This window comes from Ornithodoros turicata, chromosome 2 (assembly GCF_037126465.1).
Source record: "Ornithodoros turicata isolate Travis chromosome 2, ASM3712646v1, whole genome shotgun sequence".
Classification (NCBI taxonomy): Eukaryota; Metazoa; Arthropoda; class Arachnida; order Ixodida; family Argasidae; genus Ornithodoros; species Ornithodoros turicata.
The window spans coordinates 117,616,595-117,632,403 of NC_088202.1; the positions used below are offsets into that span (position 1 = coordinate 117,616,595).

General features: G+C 43.0%; 1 protein-coding gene across 2 annotated transcripts in view; it reads left to right on the forward strand.

Annotated features, from left to right (window-relative positions):
* The window catches only part of LOC135383977 (glycine receptor subunit alpha-2-like), a 57,534-nt gene extending 42,054 nt beyond the window's left edge, over positions 1-15,480 (forward strand). For both annotated transcript variants that reach the window (XM_064613249.1, XM_064613250.1), the window contains exons 5-8: positions 5,853-5,935; positions 6,048-6,182; positions 7,403-7,734; positions 14,643-15,480. In XM_064613249.1, the coding sequence (XP_064469319.1) occupies positions 5,853-5,935; positions 6,048-6,182; positions 7,403-7,734; positions 14,643-14,825 (733 nt within the window). In that variant the 3' untranslated portion in view covers positions 14,826-15,480. The remainder of the gene's footprint in view (positions 1-5,852; positions 5,936-6,047; positions 6,183-7,402; positions 7,735-14,642) is intronic.
* The last annotated feature ends 329 nt before the right edge of the window (positions 15,481-15,809 follow it).

Below are 15,809 nucleotides of genomic sequence, written 5' to 3' on the forward strand. Positions count from 1 at the left end.
ACGAGCCACCATCAGGCGCATGGATATGCTACTGGTAGACATAAAAAGCCAGTGTTTCAAAATCGTCTTCATCGATTGGCTGACATCTTGGCAGCATGTAGCGATTGGCTGACTTGAAATATCCACGTGCAAGGGAGTGAGAGGCGGCATTAAGGGACTATCACATTCGGAAACGTGTATATGAGATCGATGCGGTGATGTTCGTCATCGCCTCACAGTCCACTTGGCCAAGTTTCTTTCCCGAAATCAGCTTACATATTAAATAACGAGTTTTAAAGATTCGCATTCCCTCTACAGCTGTGGAAGCCCCAGCGATAGTAACACTATGCGTCAGCAGGCAATGCGAATATGGCAGCGCAGCGCGAGCGATTGTCTCCGCCGAGGTCGTCTGCTTCGCGTTCGCACCGCAATATACTATCGTAAGTGAAAAGACATCGGTAAATGCGCCGACTTTCGCTTACTCGTGTGAGTTCTGACGCGAGCGCGCTGCGTGAAACACGGTGTTACGCTCCTGGCTTACGAACACGTCCGACGCTAACCATAAACAACATTCCACAAGCAGATCACAGAGTCTCCGTGACCAGCAGCCGCTGTGCCTCCCGCCCGCCGGTCGGTCGCCAAAGCTACTAAGGTCCCTCAAGCCGCTCCCTGATTGGACCTCTCCGCGCCAAAGGGCGTTGACTGATTGGCATTGCCCGAGTGACGTTTTCTCCGATGTCCACAGATGGAATTCCTCAGTACTCTCAATATTCTTCCTTCACCTTTTGTTAATGGGTCATTTAGTTCCTAATTCTTTTACTTTTTATTTTTTTTTCGGAATAGCAAGCCGACATACCGTTTGGCTGACCTTTCCTCCTTTTTTTTAGATGTGTGCTAAATACATCCCCCCTCTCAATATCCGTAGTCTGCTCTTGCCATGCGTTTCATGGAACTTCACAGGAACAACGCCACCAATTCGCGGGGGATTTTCGGCGTTATTATCAGTGATGAACGCGGACTAAAATGGCACTATGATTTCGGAACCGACTGCGAAGAATGCGATAGTCCATTCAAGCAGGGTTTCTGAATCTAGGTTGCGTTGTCACTGCACGCACTGATTCTCGGGAAATGCGCCCTTCCGACAAAGGAAATATTTTGCGCGACAGTTCCTGAAGGTTGTGTGTTCATATCACGCGGTAAAAATATACAGGGCGTTTTTATTTTTTTATTTTCCTATACAGGATTTTACAATAAAACTATGGGAGCTGCCTAGATGAGGTTTTCACAGGACGTGGGTTATGCTGCCAGGCGGACATCCTGTCGGAAGGCGTATGTAACTACTGGACGATTAATTACACCACTTTTATTAACTGATTAATTAAATGTCTTCAGCGAAATGCCTGATAGCAGAATTGGAGCAAGCCATTATTTAAATTCTCCCTCATTTTTTAAAGATCCTGAAATGAGACAGCACTTTGAGATCATAATCCGCTAACTTTTGCTATGCAAATGAGCCAAAACTGTGGTTTGGTGGAAGGCTGAAACCACGCACTTCTCGAGCGCAAAAAGGGAGGAAAGGGCGTTCGCGTCAGAGGGCTACGTGTTTTGTAGCGATCGACCTGATTAGAATAAACGCTAGTAAGAAACACCTAACTAATAAGTTAGTCAATGAATTTTAGGTAATTATATAGTAGTCCAATAGTTACAGGTTTTTTTCTCATAGTATGTCTGCCTGGCCGCATAACCCACCTGTGAAAATGTCATCTAGGTAGCTCTCGTAGCTTTATTATAATAATTCTGCAGATAATAAAAAAAATGCGCCCTGTATATTCGAAGTGTCTTGCATGTTCTTATAAAGGAGTACTAAAGTGCAAAGTATTTCTCCTTAAGTAGTTAAAGATGTCTTTACACAAAAGCAACGGAGTAATCCATTGCGTCGTTAGTGATCTATGAGCGAAAGAAACCGCCAATTTACACTTTTCCAGTCCCTCTCAAGAAGCGCTCACTCATTGGTCTCCGCAAGCGATTTGTCCAATCATCGCGGGAGGTCGTTTGAGGAGGTCAATCGGAGGTCAGAGCTCTTGACAAGGAGTGGGGAAAAGGAAAGCGTGCATTGCGGTTTGTTTCGCTTATCAATCAAAAACGACAGTACGGATTACTCCCGTTCCGTTTGTGTTGATGTCAAGGTAACGTCTTCGTTCATTCAGCGAGCAGAAATGTTTGCACTTTAGTGTCCCTTGATAAGGTAAATGGAGAATACAGTGTGTTTCACGAAAAATGAGTCTCTTTGATAAATGAGAGTTTTTAAAAAAGGGTTCATAGCGCACACAAAAAAAGACGAACAAGTGGTGTGAGGATACCCACACTATTTTTGTTGTGTGATTAATTAGTTAATGACGTGAAATTAATTGGCCCGTTTTTTTAATTATAAGGATTAGCCAAAATGTCAATGAGAACGTTGTAACGGGTGATACAACGACACGAAACCCGTTCATTGCAACTTTGTACCGCTAATGGACCTTTTTTTTCCCGGCTCCGAAGACTAACTTTCGGGTTTGCAAAAATACCGACAAGGGAGCTGTCGCAGACGGGCGAGATCACAGACGCGCCTGACCACAGCGCTCTCGAGAGTCCTGTTATCGGACGAAGACTTGTCACAGTTCTCATTGACATTTGGCTTGACATGGACACCTCGCGCGACTGCGACAGGTCCCGCGTCGGTTTTTTTGGAAACCAAAAAAATTGTCTTTGGAACCGGGAAAAAAATGGTCCGTTCAAGGTACAAAGCACCAATGAACGGGTTTCGTGTGGCTGTATCACCCGCTACAAATTTCTCATTAACATTTCGGCTCTAATCCTTATAATTTAAAAACGGACTAATTAATTTCACTTCATTAATTAATTATTTATTTATTTACATAAGTACGCTACAGCGCCGGAGCATTAGTGTAGGGGTGTGTAGGCACAGAAAAAAGTTACAAGCTATGTATCAGAAAAATGAATAACAATAATAAACACCAAACGCAATAATAATCCTCATAATTGATAAACTTCAAGTACAAAAATATTCCAAATGTATAACGGCCAAAACACAAAAGAAAAGCAACTTCCGAGTAAGTCTTGCAATACCCCAAGCAGCACAATGTACTGAAAGTCGAGTGCAATAGCGGTGGGCGGTATGTGTCTTATCAAAGTTCTTTAGTTTCACGAGTCTGTTCAAGGCCTTCCACCTACCCGTCCACCCCTATTGCACTCGACTTTCAGTACATTGTGCTGCTTGGGACTGTATTACAGAATAGAAAACGATCACCTGAGCGGCGAACTCCTGGGGTAGCTCTCGCCCCTCTGTTCCTCACACTTTTTTCTTTTTTTTTTTTTCATACGGTTATCCAGTGAGGGTAAAGTTCGGGCCATTCGCAGAATGTTCCTGGTCCGGAGTGGAAAATGCGTGAGTGGGAAGCTTGTTCCATTCCTCAGTCGTTCGGATAAAGAATGATTTTTGGAAAACTGTTGTTTTGGTGTCGTAAGGCCTTATCTTATATAAATGATCATGTCTGTGCGAAGTATAATGTGGTTGAAATATGTATTCGTCACGAGCTACACCATTTTTGTTATTATAGACATCCCAAAGTAATTTCAATCGAGCTTGCCTTCTTCGCATTTCCAAAGAAGGCCACCCTAGTTCCGATACCAATATGCTTGATCGGATGAACGGGGAATATTCATTAAGGACGAACCTTGCTGCTCTCTTTTGATTTTTTTCTAGTTTTTCGCTTAATGAAGAAGACGGGGAATCCCAAACAGGTGACGCGTACTCTAAAATCTGGGGCGTACGCATGTTTTGTATACGCACTCTTTGATTTCTCTTGGAGTACCCTTAAGATTCCTACGATAAAAATTTAAAGCTTTATTGGCTTTGTTAAATACGTTATTTACGTGACTAGTCCATTTCAGGTCGCCAGAGAATAAAACTCCTAAGTATCTGAGCTCTTCAACAGCTTACAAGGTGTTGTTATTTAATGTGCACGCGTGCGGTTCTCGTTTGCACTGGAAATGTAGTACCTTGCATTTGTCGACATTTAAGGACATGCCCCACTTCTCGCACCATAGACATATCTTATCTAGATCTATCTGCAAGCTTGTTATGTCTTCGTCAGATTTGATCGTTCGATATAGTACGCAGTCGGCAGCAAATAATATTATTTCAGACGATACTTGTTGACCTATGTCGTTGATGAAAACAAGAAATAATGGTGGCCCTAGGACAGAGCCCTGGCGCACACCTGATGTTACGCTTATGCGTCGAGACACTTTCCCCTTGTATACAACAGCTTGCTCTCTTGAAGAGAGGTAGTCCATTAGCCAATTATAAACAGGGCGATCCAACTGAAGAGTAGACAATTTGTGAATTATTAGTGAATGGGGTACGGTATCGAACGCTTTCCTAAAATCTAGGAAAACAGTGTCCACTCGTACTCCCTTGTCAAAGCAAGATACGATGTCGTGGTCGAATGTGATCAATTGTGTTGTGCACGAGTATCCTGATCGAAAGCCGTGTTGATAATCAGAGATAAAGTTATTTACGGTTAGGTGCTGCATTATCGACGAGTATATAATGTGCTCCATGATTTTTGAAGAAACAGGCAACAAGGATATAGGTCTATAATTATGGACCAGTGATCTATCACCCGGCTTAAAGATAGGGACCACGTTGCTAAATTTCCATTCAGTCAGTACCAGTCGCAGCTCCAAGGATCGCCTGAATATAACGAATAAATACTCTGTCATGATTGTGCTGCACAGTTTTAGCACAGCAGGTGGGATGCCATCCGGCCCATGGCTCTTATGGGTATTCAAAGAGCTAAGTAGCTTCGAAATTCCTTCCTTGGTTATACACAGTTCGGGCAAAGGAGTTTGAATATTATGTTCGTGACTGGGCAGTGGTAGTGCCAAATCGTGGTGAAACACACTTTCGAAGTAGTCATTAAGAGCGTTTGCTTTGCGGTATCAATTGCGGAATTGTGTCACCATTAAGTGAAAGAAGAGTTGGGATCCCTACGGGAGTTTTATTGCTAGACTTAATATATCTCCACATAATTTTCGTATTACTCTCTAGTTTCTCTTTCATGTCCGTGAAGAACTGACGCTTACTTGTGTTAATTAAAGCCTTAAGGTGAAAAGTAATGTCTGTCAATTTGCTTCGCAACCTGGCACTTCTCTTAAATGCCGTGTAGACTCTGTGTCTCTTTTTAACTAATCTCAAACTAGAACTGTTAATGTATGGTTTACTGACTCTTTTACTTGATTTAACAACTCTTGAGGGTATATGTTTATCAATAGAGTCAAGGACAATAACTTTAAATCGGTTCCACAGATCATCAATTCTAGACGACGACGCATAGGCACGAAACTCGGGGAAGAGACTAGAAAGATCGCTCTCCATACTGTTATAATCAGCTCGATTATACAAATAGACTTTTCTACCACATTCTCTATTTCTACATATCTGAGGCCACCCGATCTTAGCCAGGATGCCTTCATGGTCTGATAAGCCAGGGACGGTCAAAACATCTTGTACAATGCCAGGGGTATTGCAAACTAAGAGATCTAAGATGTTTGAACCTAGAATTATTTACAAAACAAAAGATATTTTGAGTATCCTCACACCACTGGCAACACTATGCAGTCAGCCTTTCTTTTTTTTGTGTGTGTGTGTGTGTGCGAGGATTCTTTTTTAAACTTTAATGTTTTTAAGGTGGCTCATTTTGCGCGAAACACCTGTCAACCGATAATAACCTGATAACAACATTTGCCATTGCATGAAATAACGTGTCAGGAAATCATCCAGCATGGTTATTCCATTGTCAACTCAGGTTAAAGCTGCGGTTCGCCTGTATGATGGACCTCTACCGATTTCCAATGGACTCGCAGGTGTGTAGCATCGAGCTGGCTTCGTGTAAGCATCACCTTTGTGACCATAATCATCTTCTTTTTTGTGATCAAATTTCTAAGTTTTTGGTCATACATCAGGATTTGGCGACGTCACAGTAAGCGATTCTTTTGTATAGTTTCAAAAACCACGGAAGAGCTGCATCTCGAGTGGTCAGCTACGACGCCTATCATCCTCTTTGAGAACCTCAAGCTTCCACAGTTTGAAATCCAGCACATCAATACGTCCAACTGCATGGAAAAGTTTCACATTGGTAAGCATAGCAGTCGATGACCTAGAATAGTGCATTGTGCAACGCCTTAGTTTTGCTGGTGTTCTATACTCTTAGAATAATTCAGACACGCTCATCACGAATCAGCAACAATGACAGAGTGGTCAACAAAATGAACAATAGATAGAAAGATGGAAAAGCATATAATTGCGAATGAGAGGGACGACTGCGAAGTTCATGGACGATTTTTACGTTAACGAGCAGGAGGATGAGTAGACTTCTATGGTGTTTTTTCGCTCGTCGCAATACGAACCCTCAATAGAATATATGTCTGATTCATAAGACATGTACTAACTATGAACTAACTAGCGAGCAGCATGAACTAACAACAATAAATGATGAAAATGAAAGTTTTAGAAGTCCATAGTCTCATCAAGCCATTGCCAAAATGTTTGGAATTACAAGTTCACGCACCGCGTTTTGCAAACTCGAGGGGTAACTCTGCAAATGATGTGATGTGATAGAAAAAAAATAATAATAATAATACTGCAAAGGAGCCACGCAGTGCGACCTACGTTTCCATTTTTTTCTACTTCTATTCTATTCTATTCTATTCTATTCTAGTCATGCAGTTGCTAAATTTCTCGTCAACACCTCAGTTTTAAAAACACTTCATTTCACAAAGACACATCACAAGATGAAAACATCTGATGTCGAAATTAGTACTAAAAGAAGACAAGAGATAATTACTTCTCATGTGACGCGGACTGCTGTATTCAGAATCGAAATCGACTGTACTCAACAGTTAAACTGACTCGCCGAACTAAAAAAAATGTATTTTTGTTATTTCGTATTATAAATCAACATCGCTCGCTTTAATCTCTCACGGACCAAATTTATGGAGCTGCCTCTCGAACAATATCGTGAATCAACGAATACAGGTGGTCCAAGACAAATCTTCGAGCGGATTATCGATGCGACAAGCTTATTAAATTTCTATACATAATCCAATACCCATGTTTAACACACGAGCAAGATATTGAAAAACTATGCTTTCTGTAAGTTGGGATACATTTAGAGCCACGTCGATGCCGTCACCCTTCACACTGACACGATAAATCAATAATCCTTGATATTATTACCAAATACATGAATTAAAGAAGCCCCTCTATTTCAGCTAGCGTTAGTTAAAACGCAACTACATTCCTCGTGACCTCCCCATGAGTATTGTTGGAGTGATAATATGTGTGCATGATTTGCAGGTGAATACAGTTGCCTGAAAGCAGACTTCCACCTACAACGATCATTGGGATACCACATGGTGCAGTCATACTTGCCCACGATTCTCATTGTGGTCATTTCGTGGGTGTCCTTCTGGCTAGACGTTGAGTCCATACCAGCTCGAACGACCCTTGGGGTCACGACGTTGTTGACCATCTCCTCCAAAGGATCAGGAATTCAGTCCAACTTACCGCCTGTTTCCTACGTAAAAGCTATTGATGTCTGGATGGGCGTCTGCACAGGGTTCGTTTTTTCGGCCCTCCTCGAGTTCACAGTCGTCAGTTGCCTCACAAGAGCACAGGCACACGATAAGGTAACTAAAATTTCAGTGCCCGGAGTATTTATGAACGGATGTTGTACCAAACCAGTCTTGGGAAAAGTTACTTGGAAAAGTGACTGAGTTAGAGTTAGTACGCGAATAAAGTTGCTAATTAGTTACAAGTACAGTTACTCTCCACAAATAGTAACTAGTTAAGTTACATGACAAGTAACTTAGTTGCTTTACAGTTACTGTCCAAAGTTGCAAAAGGGACCCCCCCCCCCAATAACGTTTATACTAATAAATTCATCACCAGTGCGATGTCAACTACATAATTGTGCAGGTTACACGTCGACGACAGCGACTGGCCGAAGTTTGTCTCTCTAAGTCTACCCCGCTTTATTCCAAAGCATCCCTACCAATCCCCAATAGCAGCTCAACTGGGGCACTAGGCGGGACCAATCCTTCTTCCACATCTCACTTAGGAGCGCTGACCACGGAACTGTTGATGTTGACGTTGATGGTGAAAAAATACTAGGGACCACGGAACTGTTTTCTTATGAGTAATGGTTCTGCTTTACATTGTACAATACCAAAATGTTTAATCAGGTCAGCGCACCGGCAAGCAACAACACGAAACAACAATGTACTTGACGTTTCGGTTCCTGTACGGATCCCATCATCAGAAGTGAGCCGTCCTATCCGCTACTGCCTATTTATGTACCAGTGGGGTGTAACAGTCTGGGAGAGGGCCAGGGTGCGTGTTGATAGTGTCTTTTGTTTTCTTTATGTACCAGGATTCGAGATGCTTCCGAACACCCCACTTGGTTTCCCGTGCAAGGATGAATGAATTATCAAGGTCTACCACGTGTCCCACCTTGCACGCGTGTTCACTTACTTCAGTCCTGTTTAGGGCAGATTATTCGATATCTTTCTTGTGCTCTTTCATTCGTGTCTTCGTTTTTTTCCCGTCTCCCCGATGTAGACCGCCGGGCAGTCTTGACAAGATATCTTGTATACAACGCCCCTCGCATCTTCAGGCGGCGTTCTGTCCTTTGGATGACTAATCAGGCTTCTCAGTGTGGACATGGGCTTGAAGGTGGTCTTCGTGTTTATCTGAGACAGTACACGCCTGATGGGTTCCAATAGACCTTTGATGTAAGGGACGGTGACATATATGGGTTTGTCCTGGGTTTCATCAGGTATCTCCGGGCGGGGCGATAACATTCGACGGTATATGTCATTAATGAAAGATTCCGGATAGGCCCTTCTTTGAAGGTTTCTTTTTGCTTGCGTGATTTCTTCCTGCCTCGCTTGGGGTTCTGAGGAGATCTTAATGGAAGCATCTCGAAGCATCTCGGAAGCATCTCGAATCCTGGTACATAAAGAAAACAAAATATACTATCAACAAGCACCCTGGCCCTCTCCAAGACTGTTACACCCCACTGCTACATGAATAGGCAGTAGCGGATAGGACGGCTCACTTCTGATGATGGGACCCGTATGAGACCCGAAACGTCAAGTACATTGTTGTTTTGTGTTGCTGCTTGCCGGTGCGCTGAACTTATTAAACATGTCTACTCCCAGCCTCTGGACTATGTTCAGATACCAAAATGAACCTTAATTTGAGCCCCATTGGCTACAGCGTAAGCGTTGTACGTCTGTGCGAGGGTACTTGGAGCATATCCTGGCGTAGTGAGGTGCCACCACGGGGTAGAGTCGAGTTGAGGACCTCCTCCAAATGCGGTGATAGGTGCAACGTTTTTACATACCCTTTCCTTTGGAGGTACGGGCGTTGTGTGAGCCACGAATAGACAACGGGCCGCAACGGGTGGAGAAAAAAAAAGCGAAAACCTTCCGAAATAACTGGGAAAAATTACGATTCTCAAAGTAACTAGTTACTAAAAAGGTAACTAGTTACAGCTAACAGTTATGTTCTTAGGAAAAGAAATTAGTTCTTTCCGAGTAACTATTTAAGGCAGTAAGTTACTGCCCAAGACTGTAGCAAACAGAGCCTATATTATATTGAATATAAAGTCGGTTGATACAAGGGGAATCATTGTGTATTTGAGTAAGATTGCTAAACTAACGCGACGTTAATATAACGTATTAGGTGATACACATTAGGCAAACCGGAAACGACACTTTTGTTTTTGTTTTTGGTGATCTGCCTTTTGATACAGATAACATATTTCCACTTCTAAAAGAACATGTAGAATGCACTCCATGGAGAACACAACCTGAGCTCGGGTAGCAAATAAGGGCAACACAGGCGACAGCTAAAGCCAGAAAAAAAAGGAAAAGAAAAAAAAAGAAAGCAATGGGCGATTCCACGCGAAATCATCCAGCGGACCTGCTCGGCCCTCACAAAACTATCGCGAATTTTTACGAAAATTTTTTTAGCAGTCCCTAATCGTGCAAAACGACACACCACGAAACATTTCTTCCCAAATATCAATGTGGCGGGTGCTACACACGAGCAAAGTTCGCAGCACTGGCGAAAACCGTGCCTGGCGTGAACGGCAGCTGCGGCTCATAGAAAGCACCTAGAACTGTGCGGTTTTCTTTTGCGTATAGAGGAAAACAGGAGCCCAAGAAACAAGTATAGCACCCCGCCGGATACATGCAATGTGGGTCAGTGGCCGTAATACCCTCTACTACAAAAAAATTATTTTCTAGAGTATACGAAAAAACACCCTCGAGATTTTTTAATATGTTGTAGAGGAAGGCTCATTCTATAAAACTGCATTGGTTTCAGGCGTCTCTTCCGACCTCTTCATTGCGTGTTTTACGCTCGCTTGTAGCGAATTTTGGAAAAATCGCATACTTCCTCTTTTTTCCTGCAATGACTAGAACAATTACGTGTCTTGCGATTTTTCCTGTTGAAGTATTTCACGAGACCTTGTCAGGGAAAAATATTCATTAAAATTTAATGGTTTGATTTTCCACAAAAAAATCGCGAAGTAGGAGGAAAATTGCGAAACTTCCGGCCTTTGTATACCAGCACCGATTACAGCACGACAACCTGGATTTGAGCGCCGTGTAAAGCATGGTTTCCTCTATACGCAAAAGAAAACCGCACAGTTCTAGGTGCTTTCTATGAGCCGCAGCTGCCGTTCACGCCAGGCACGGTTTTCGCCAGTGCTGCGAACTTTGCTCGTGTGTAGCACCCGCCACATTGATATTTGGGAAGAAATGTTTCGTGGTGTGTCGTTTTGCACTATTAGGGACTGCTAAAAAAAATTTCGTAAAAATTCGCGATAGTTTTGTGAGGGCCGAGCGGGTCCGCTGGATGATTTCGCGTGGAATCGCCCAATACATTTCCATTGATATCGAAATAAAAAAATATTCGTGGATTTCTGGCAAAAAAAAAAATATTCGTGGCCTACGAGGCCTGCGCGTGCACTGAAACTAGAATGACAGTGACGTGCAACCAGTGTTGGTTACCTAAAATAATAATCTTTCCGTTTTCTGTTTCCGGTACCTAAGGAATTCAATTTTTCGTTTGCGTTTCCGTTACCGTTTCCAGACGATTATCGCTTGCGGCTTCCGGTAACGGTAACGAAGACAGTTTCGTTTCCGTTTCTATTTTCGTTTCCTGCGGAATTTAAGTATTTAACGTTTCCGTTTCAGGTAACAAACCCTGCTTTCTATGTCATGCTCGAAGTAGAAAAACACAGAAGACGTATGTGGTCTTTGCCGACCACTCATACTCGGCACAGACTCAAGTACTAACTTGGCACAACTTCGGCACAAACTCGAGCACAGCCAACAGTTAGTTGCGCGCTTACGGCGTTGCGGTTTGGATTGGATCGGATTAGTTTAGTATCCCGAGAAGCTTGTTTGTCCCCCGGTGGAACATCTCTGCATGAATCATTCGCATTGCTTACATGTATTTCGCCATTAAATCAATCTGATGACTGATGAGACGTGAATGACAGAATACTAATGTAGGCATATTTATTTACCTATTTAAATACCCTCAAGGCAAAGCACTACAGAGCGGAGTGGTGGTCAATCATTATTACATGGAATATATCAGCATTCACAGAAAACGACGACGGTGGAATGTGCATCACCGCTCCACGCTTGTTCTAAATATGAAGGAATTAAATTTATTATTATATGCATAAGAAAAGGCAGGGGAATTATATTACGTGAATTCCGTTTCCGTCAACGTTTCGAGGCTTGAATTTCTTTTCCGTTCCAGTTTCCGGTAAAGGTAACGAGAATATTTTGATTTCCGTTTCTGTTTTCGTTTCCCGCGGAATTTGCGTAATCTTTCTCGTTTCCGTTTCCGGTAATCAACGCTGCCTGCTGCTTCGAACGGCTGCTTTCAATGTATAAACGGTGGTAACGGGACCATACGGTGCACTGCACAATAGAAATAACTAATTCGATATGCATACCATAGTCATTTGTAGAGTCACTACACCAGCATCGCTTCTGAGCATCCTCAGATAAGCACAAAAGTTATCGATGTATACCACTTTGTTTTCGTTTTCCGCATTTGCTTTCAGAGAGGTATCACAACACTTCATGCAACAAATTTTGCCGCCCCTTCCGCGATGAACACCTGTCGTAGCACCCGTGTTGTGAATTCATGCGAGTAGGGCATGGGGTCTTTATAGACCCTTTCGCGACGCTAGGGTGCGCCAACGCGCGACAGCTGGATGTGCGTCCCGTTGGTCTTCTGGTTAGAAGTTGTTAATGTGACTTACTGGGTAGTACGACAACAGAACCATCTTCATCGGTTTCCAGAAGCTTCAACTCATGACGCCACCATGCCGTCTGTTCACAGTTTTTGCACCACATTTCACAGAACATTTTTCCAGAGGAAATGTCTTCTTTCAGGAATTAGGATCTAACTTGTTATCGGAGGGCATACGGAAGATCGGTTAAGGGGGCGCATGCAGCTGTAATGGCAAAGGTGTGATCAGCACTATAGCTCGGGGCGCAGGGGGTAGACGGGGCTGTAAACTTCCATTTGCCAAGACCCTTTTGTTAGCTCCACGCCGCCAGGTAGCGCCAGCGCACGTTAACCTGTTTTGTTCCGCGTAGGTCTTCCGGTTTGCACCGTTCGTTTGCAAACAGTGAAATAGTCTATAGTGCCTCGTAGGCACATTGAGATGCCGTGGTATCGACGTGATTGTCTGATGTGGCGACGATACTATGAAGCGGTGCTTGTTCAGTGACTCATTTAACTGACGTTGAAGAAGTTTGCGGTTGTGCTGTCGTCTGAAAATTCGTTTCAATTTCAATTTTACTTTCCTTTCGGATGGGGGAGAGTAAAAAGTAGAGATGGGACGAATCCAAGATTTTTCGAGTCCGAGTCCGAATCCAAGGAAGGTTCTACGAATCCACGAATCTTACGAATCTCGAATCTTTCGAATCCTTTCGTTAAAAAGAGTTTAAAATGCAAAAAAAAAAAGAAGAAACACTGCTAATGAAAAAATTTTTGAAGCTAAATATGGTACTTCTTGTTTAATCAAAAACAAATTACATAATGCTGCACTTTCAGGAGAAAATATACCCATATACTTCTTCTTAAACGTAATTTATAATTTAACACGTTGTTCGTCGACTACAAGAAACGCACAAATTCTCGAGTGTGAATTATCTCCATGAAACTAAGCAACAATCAAATGTAAAAACAGGTTACTTTTAAATTTGTAATGTAACAGTTCCTGCCTGAACTCTTTCAGTCCAGAGTAATGTAAACAAACAAAAAGGAAAACGCCCGTCGGCCAATAAGGCTTTCGGCGGACTAGGAAGGCGCCAATTTGAAAAAGAAACAAGTAAACGTGGTTGCTGGATTCGAAAGATTCGATTCGCCGTTTTTGGCACTGGGATTAGGATTCGCGAATCTGGAATCTCTGCCTAGTATTCGAGGATTTGTGAATTCGCGGATTCGGTTGGCACATCCCTTGTAAAAAGCCAGAAGGCTTGACGAAGACTCTGCTCCCAAGAATACATCGTACAGTAGCATTACAAAGCAATTCTACACAAGAAGCACATAAACAATAGGAATTCACTTAATCCCTGGATATAAAGAAATCGCACAATTCCAGCTTAGAAAACATGGAAGGGTCTTCTGAAGCACCTATAAACTGATTAAACAAAGACGACGACATGAAATGTAGTGACTGTTTCTTGTAGTTCGTTCTACATATCGGTACATCAAATTGCACAGCTCTAAGTTGATAGGGGGGGGGGGGGGGATACGTTTAATGCAAAGTAAAAAAAAGAGAAGGGAAAGGTTAGCCACGGTGTGAGCTTGCTATTCCCAAAAGCTATCAAGCAAACAAAAGGAGATACAAGCAGCTGTGACACAGAAAATTATGAAAAAATACAGAATAAACAGCTCCTTCACTAATCGTTGCGCATAGGACGTATGAGAGAATGCCCAGGACATAAGATTCCCGAAGAAATCGTGTCAGCGCAAACGTGACTTCAGCGTGCTGAGTAGGGCCAAGTAGCACTGCGAGGGGGGAAAGCCCTCGGTAGCCTAGATGAGCAAGGCGGGTCCCATCATCGGGTCCCATATGGGATGACGGGACCCGTATGGGACTCGAAACGTCAAGTCTTATGTTGTTTACTGTGTTGCTTGCCGGTACGCTGACTTTATTAAACACGTCTACTCCCGGCCTCTGGACTATAACAATATTCAGTTCCATGTTAAATGTTCCGAAAATATTGCGCCCAATGTCCTAAAAGAAGATACGGCCTCGAGTTCCTGGCCGTCATTTTAGTCCGTCAAGTTTAGCATTATTTTAAATAGACTTATTTCTAGGACGAAAGAACATTGAAAGGTTTAAGCCTTTTTCCCAGACTTGGTTTATTTTAGGTCAATCAGGTCATATCAGATATACATGTTCACATGTTCAAAATAGATTCAGATAAGGAACATGTCTTCTGTAATGTAATTCCGCCAACTCATATTTCCTTTCTCTTCTTTGCAGGACAAGCCAATACCGGACGTAAAACATGGCGTTCCCATTGTTGATGCGTCAACACTCGCTATCGCACAGCGCTGTGGTTTCCGCGCTAAGCGGATCGACCATCTTTGCCGCGTTGCGTTTCCAGCTGTATTCCTAATGTTCAACGGCATTTACTGGCCCTACTTCATGCGAATAGCTGTATAGACGATGGGGAAGTTAATGCCTCTGTCCTACCTCGCGACATCTCGATTCATCTCCGTGAACCGATCAGATGTCAGACAACATTCCTAGGCATGACATCAACCATATCCCGCAGATGACGTAGCCCGTGCGTAGAAAGCACGTGCCAATGTGCTCACTTGTAGCATGCATCACCGTAGCTCTAGTCAGATAATAACCGGGCATGGCGCGCAGAATCTTGCGCTGAATTGTAGGATAAAAAAGCAATGTGCCAAAATGTCTCCAACTATGTCCAGGAGACTGAGGGAACGTGTGGCAGTCGTACGGAAAGCCCCGGTGAGAATGAGGTAAAAAGAAGCCGAGCTATTTTTACCTTTCCCTTTTTATCTCCTATACTTCTCTGGTGTTGCACTGGGACTGTCAGTTGGTGAGGGTCTCACGATGACGGGAGGACATCACGTTCTATGTGACGTTCTGACGTCACCCGCTCAAAGGTTGACCACCTGCGTACCGCTCATGATAGGATGATGGCCCGATAAGGCCGTGACAGCTGTCCAGTGCTGATAGTGGCGACGTTTGAGTTATAGAATTCCACGAACAACGTTGCTCAAATATGATACTACGTCAGTGAAGAACTAGATTATTCGTGTACCGTTCTAGTTGTTTGTAGGTTGTATGACTTTCCTCGTAAATAAACGTTATTGAAGAGTTGTTGTCAATTTTGAACAAATCTGAAAGATATGATGTTAACGAAGTCATAGTTTCAGGGAGTACAAGACGAACAGATACTCGGATACGAGACTTACATTATGGTACATATTGCTTCGTGATTAATACCAGTGAGCGTCTTCCATTTCCTGTGTGCATGTGTCTTTAACGTATCAGTCAACATTGGAAGAAAACAAAATTTGGAGCGCACTCCATTTTTCGCACCCAAGAATGTCCAGTACAAGCGAACCGCATGAGTAGACATCAGATGAAATTTTTAGAGACCGAACAACAAACGTA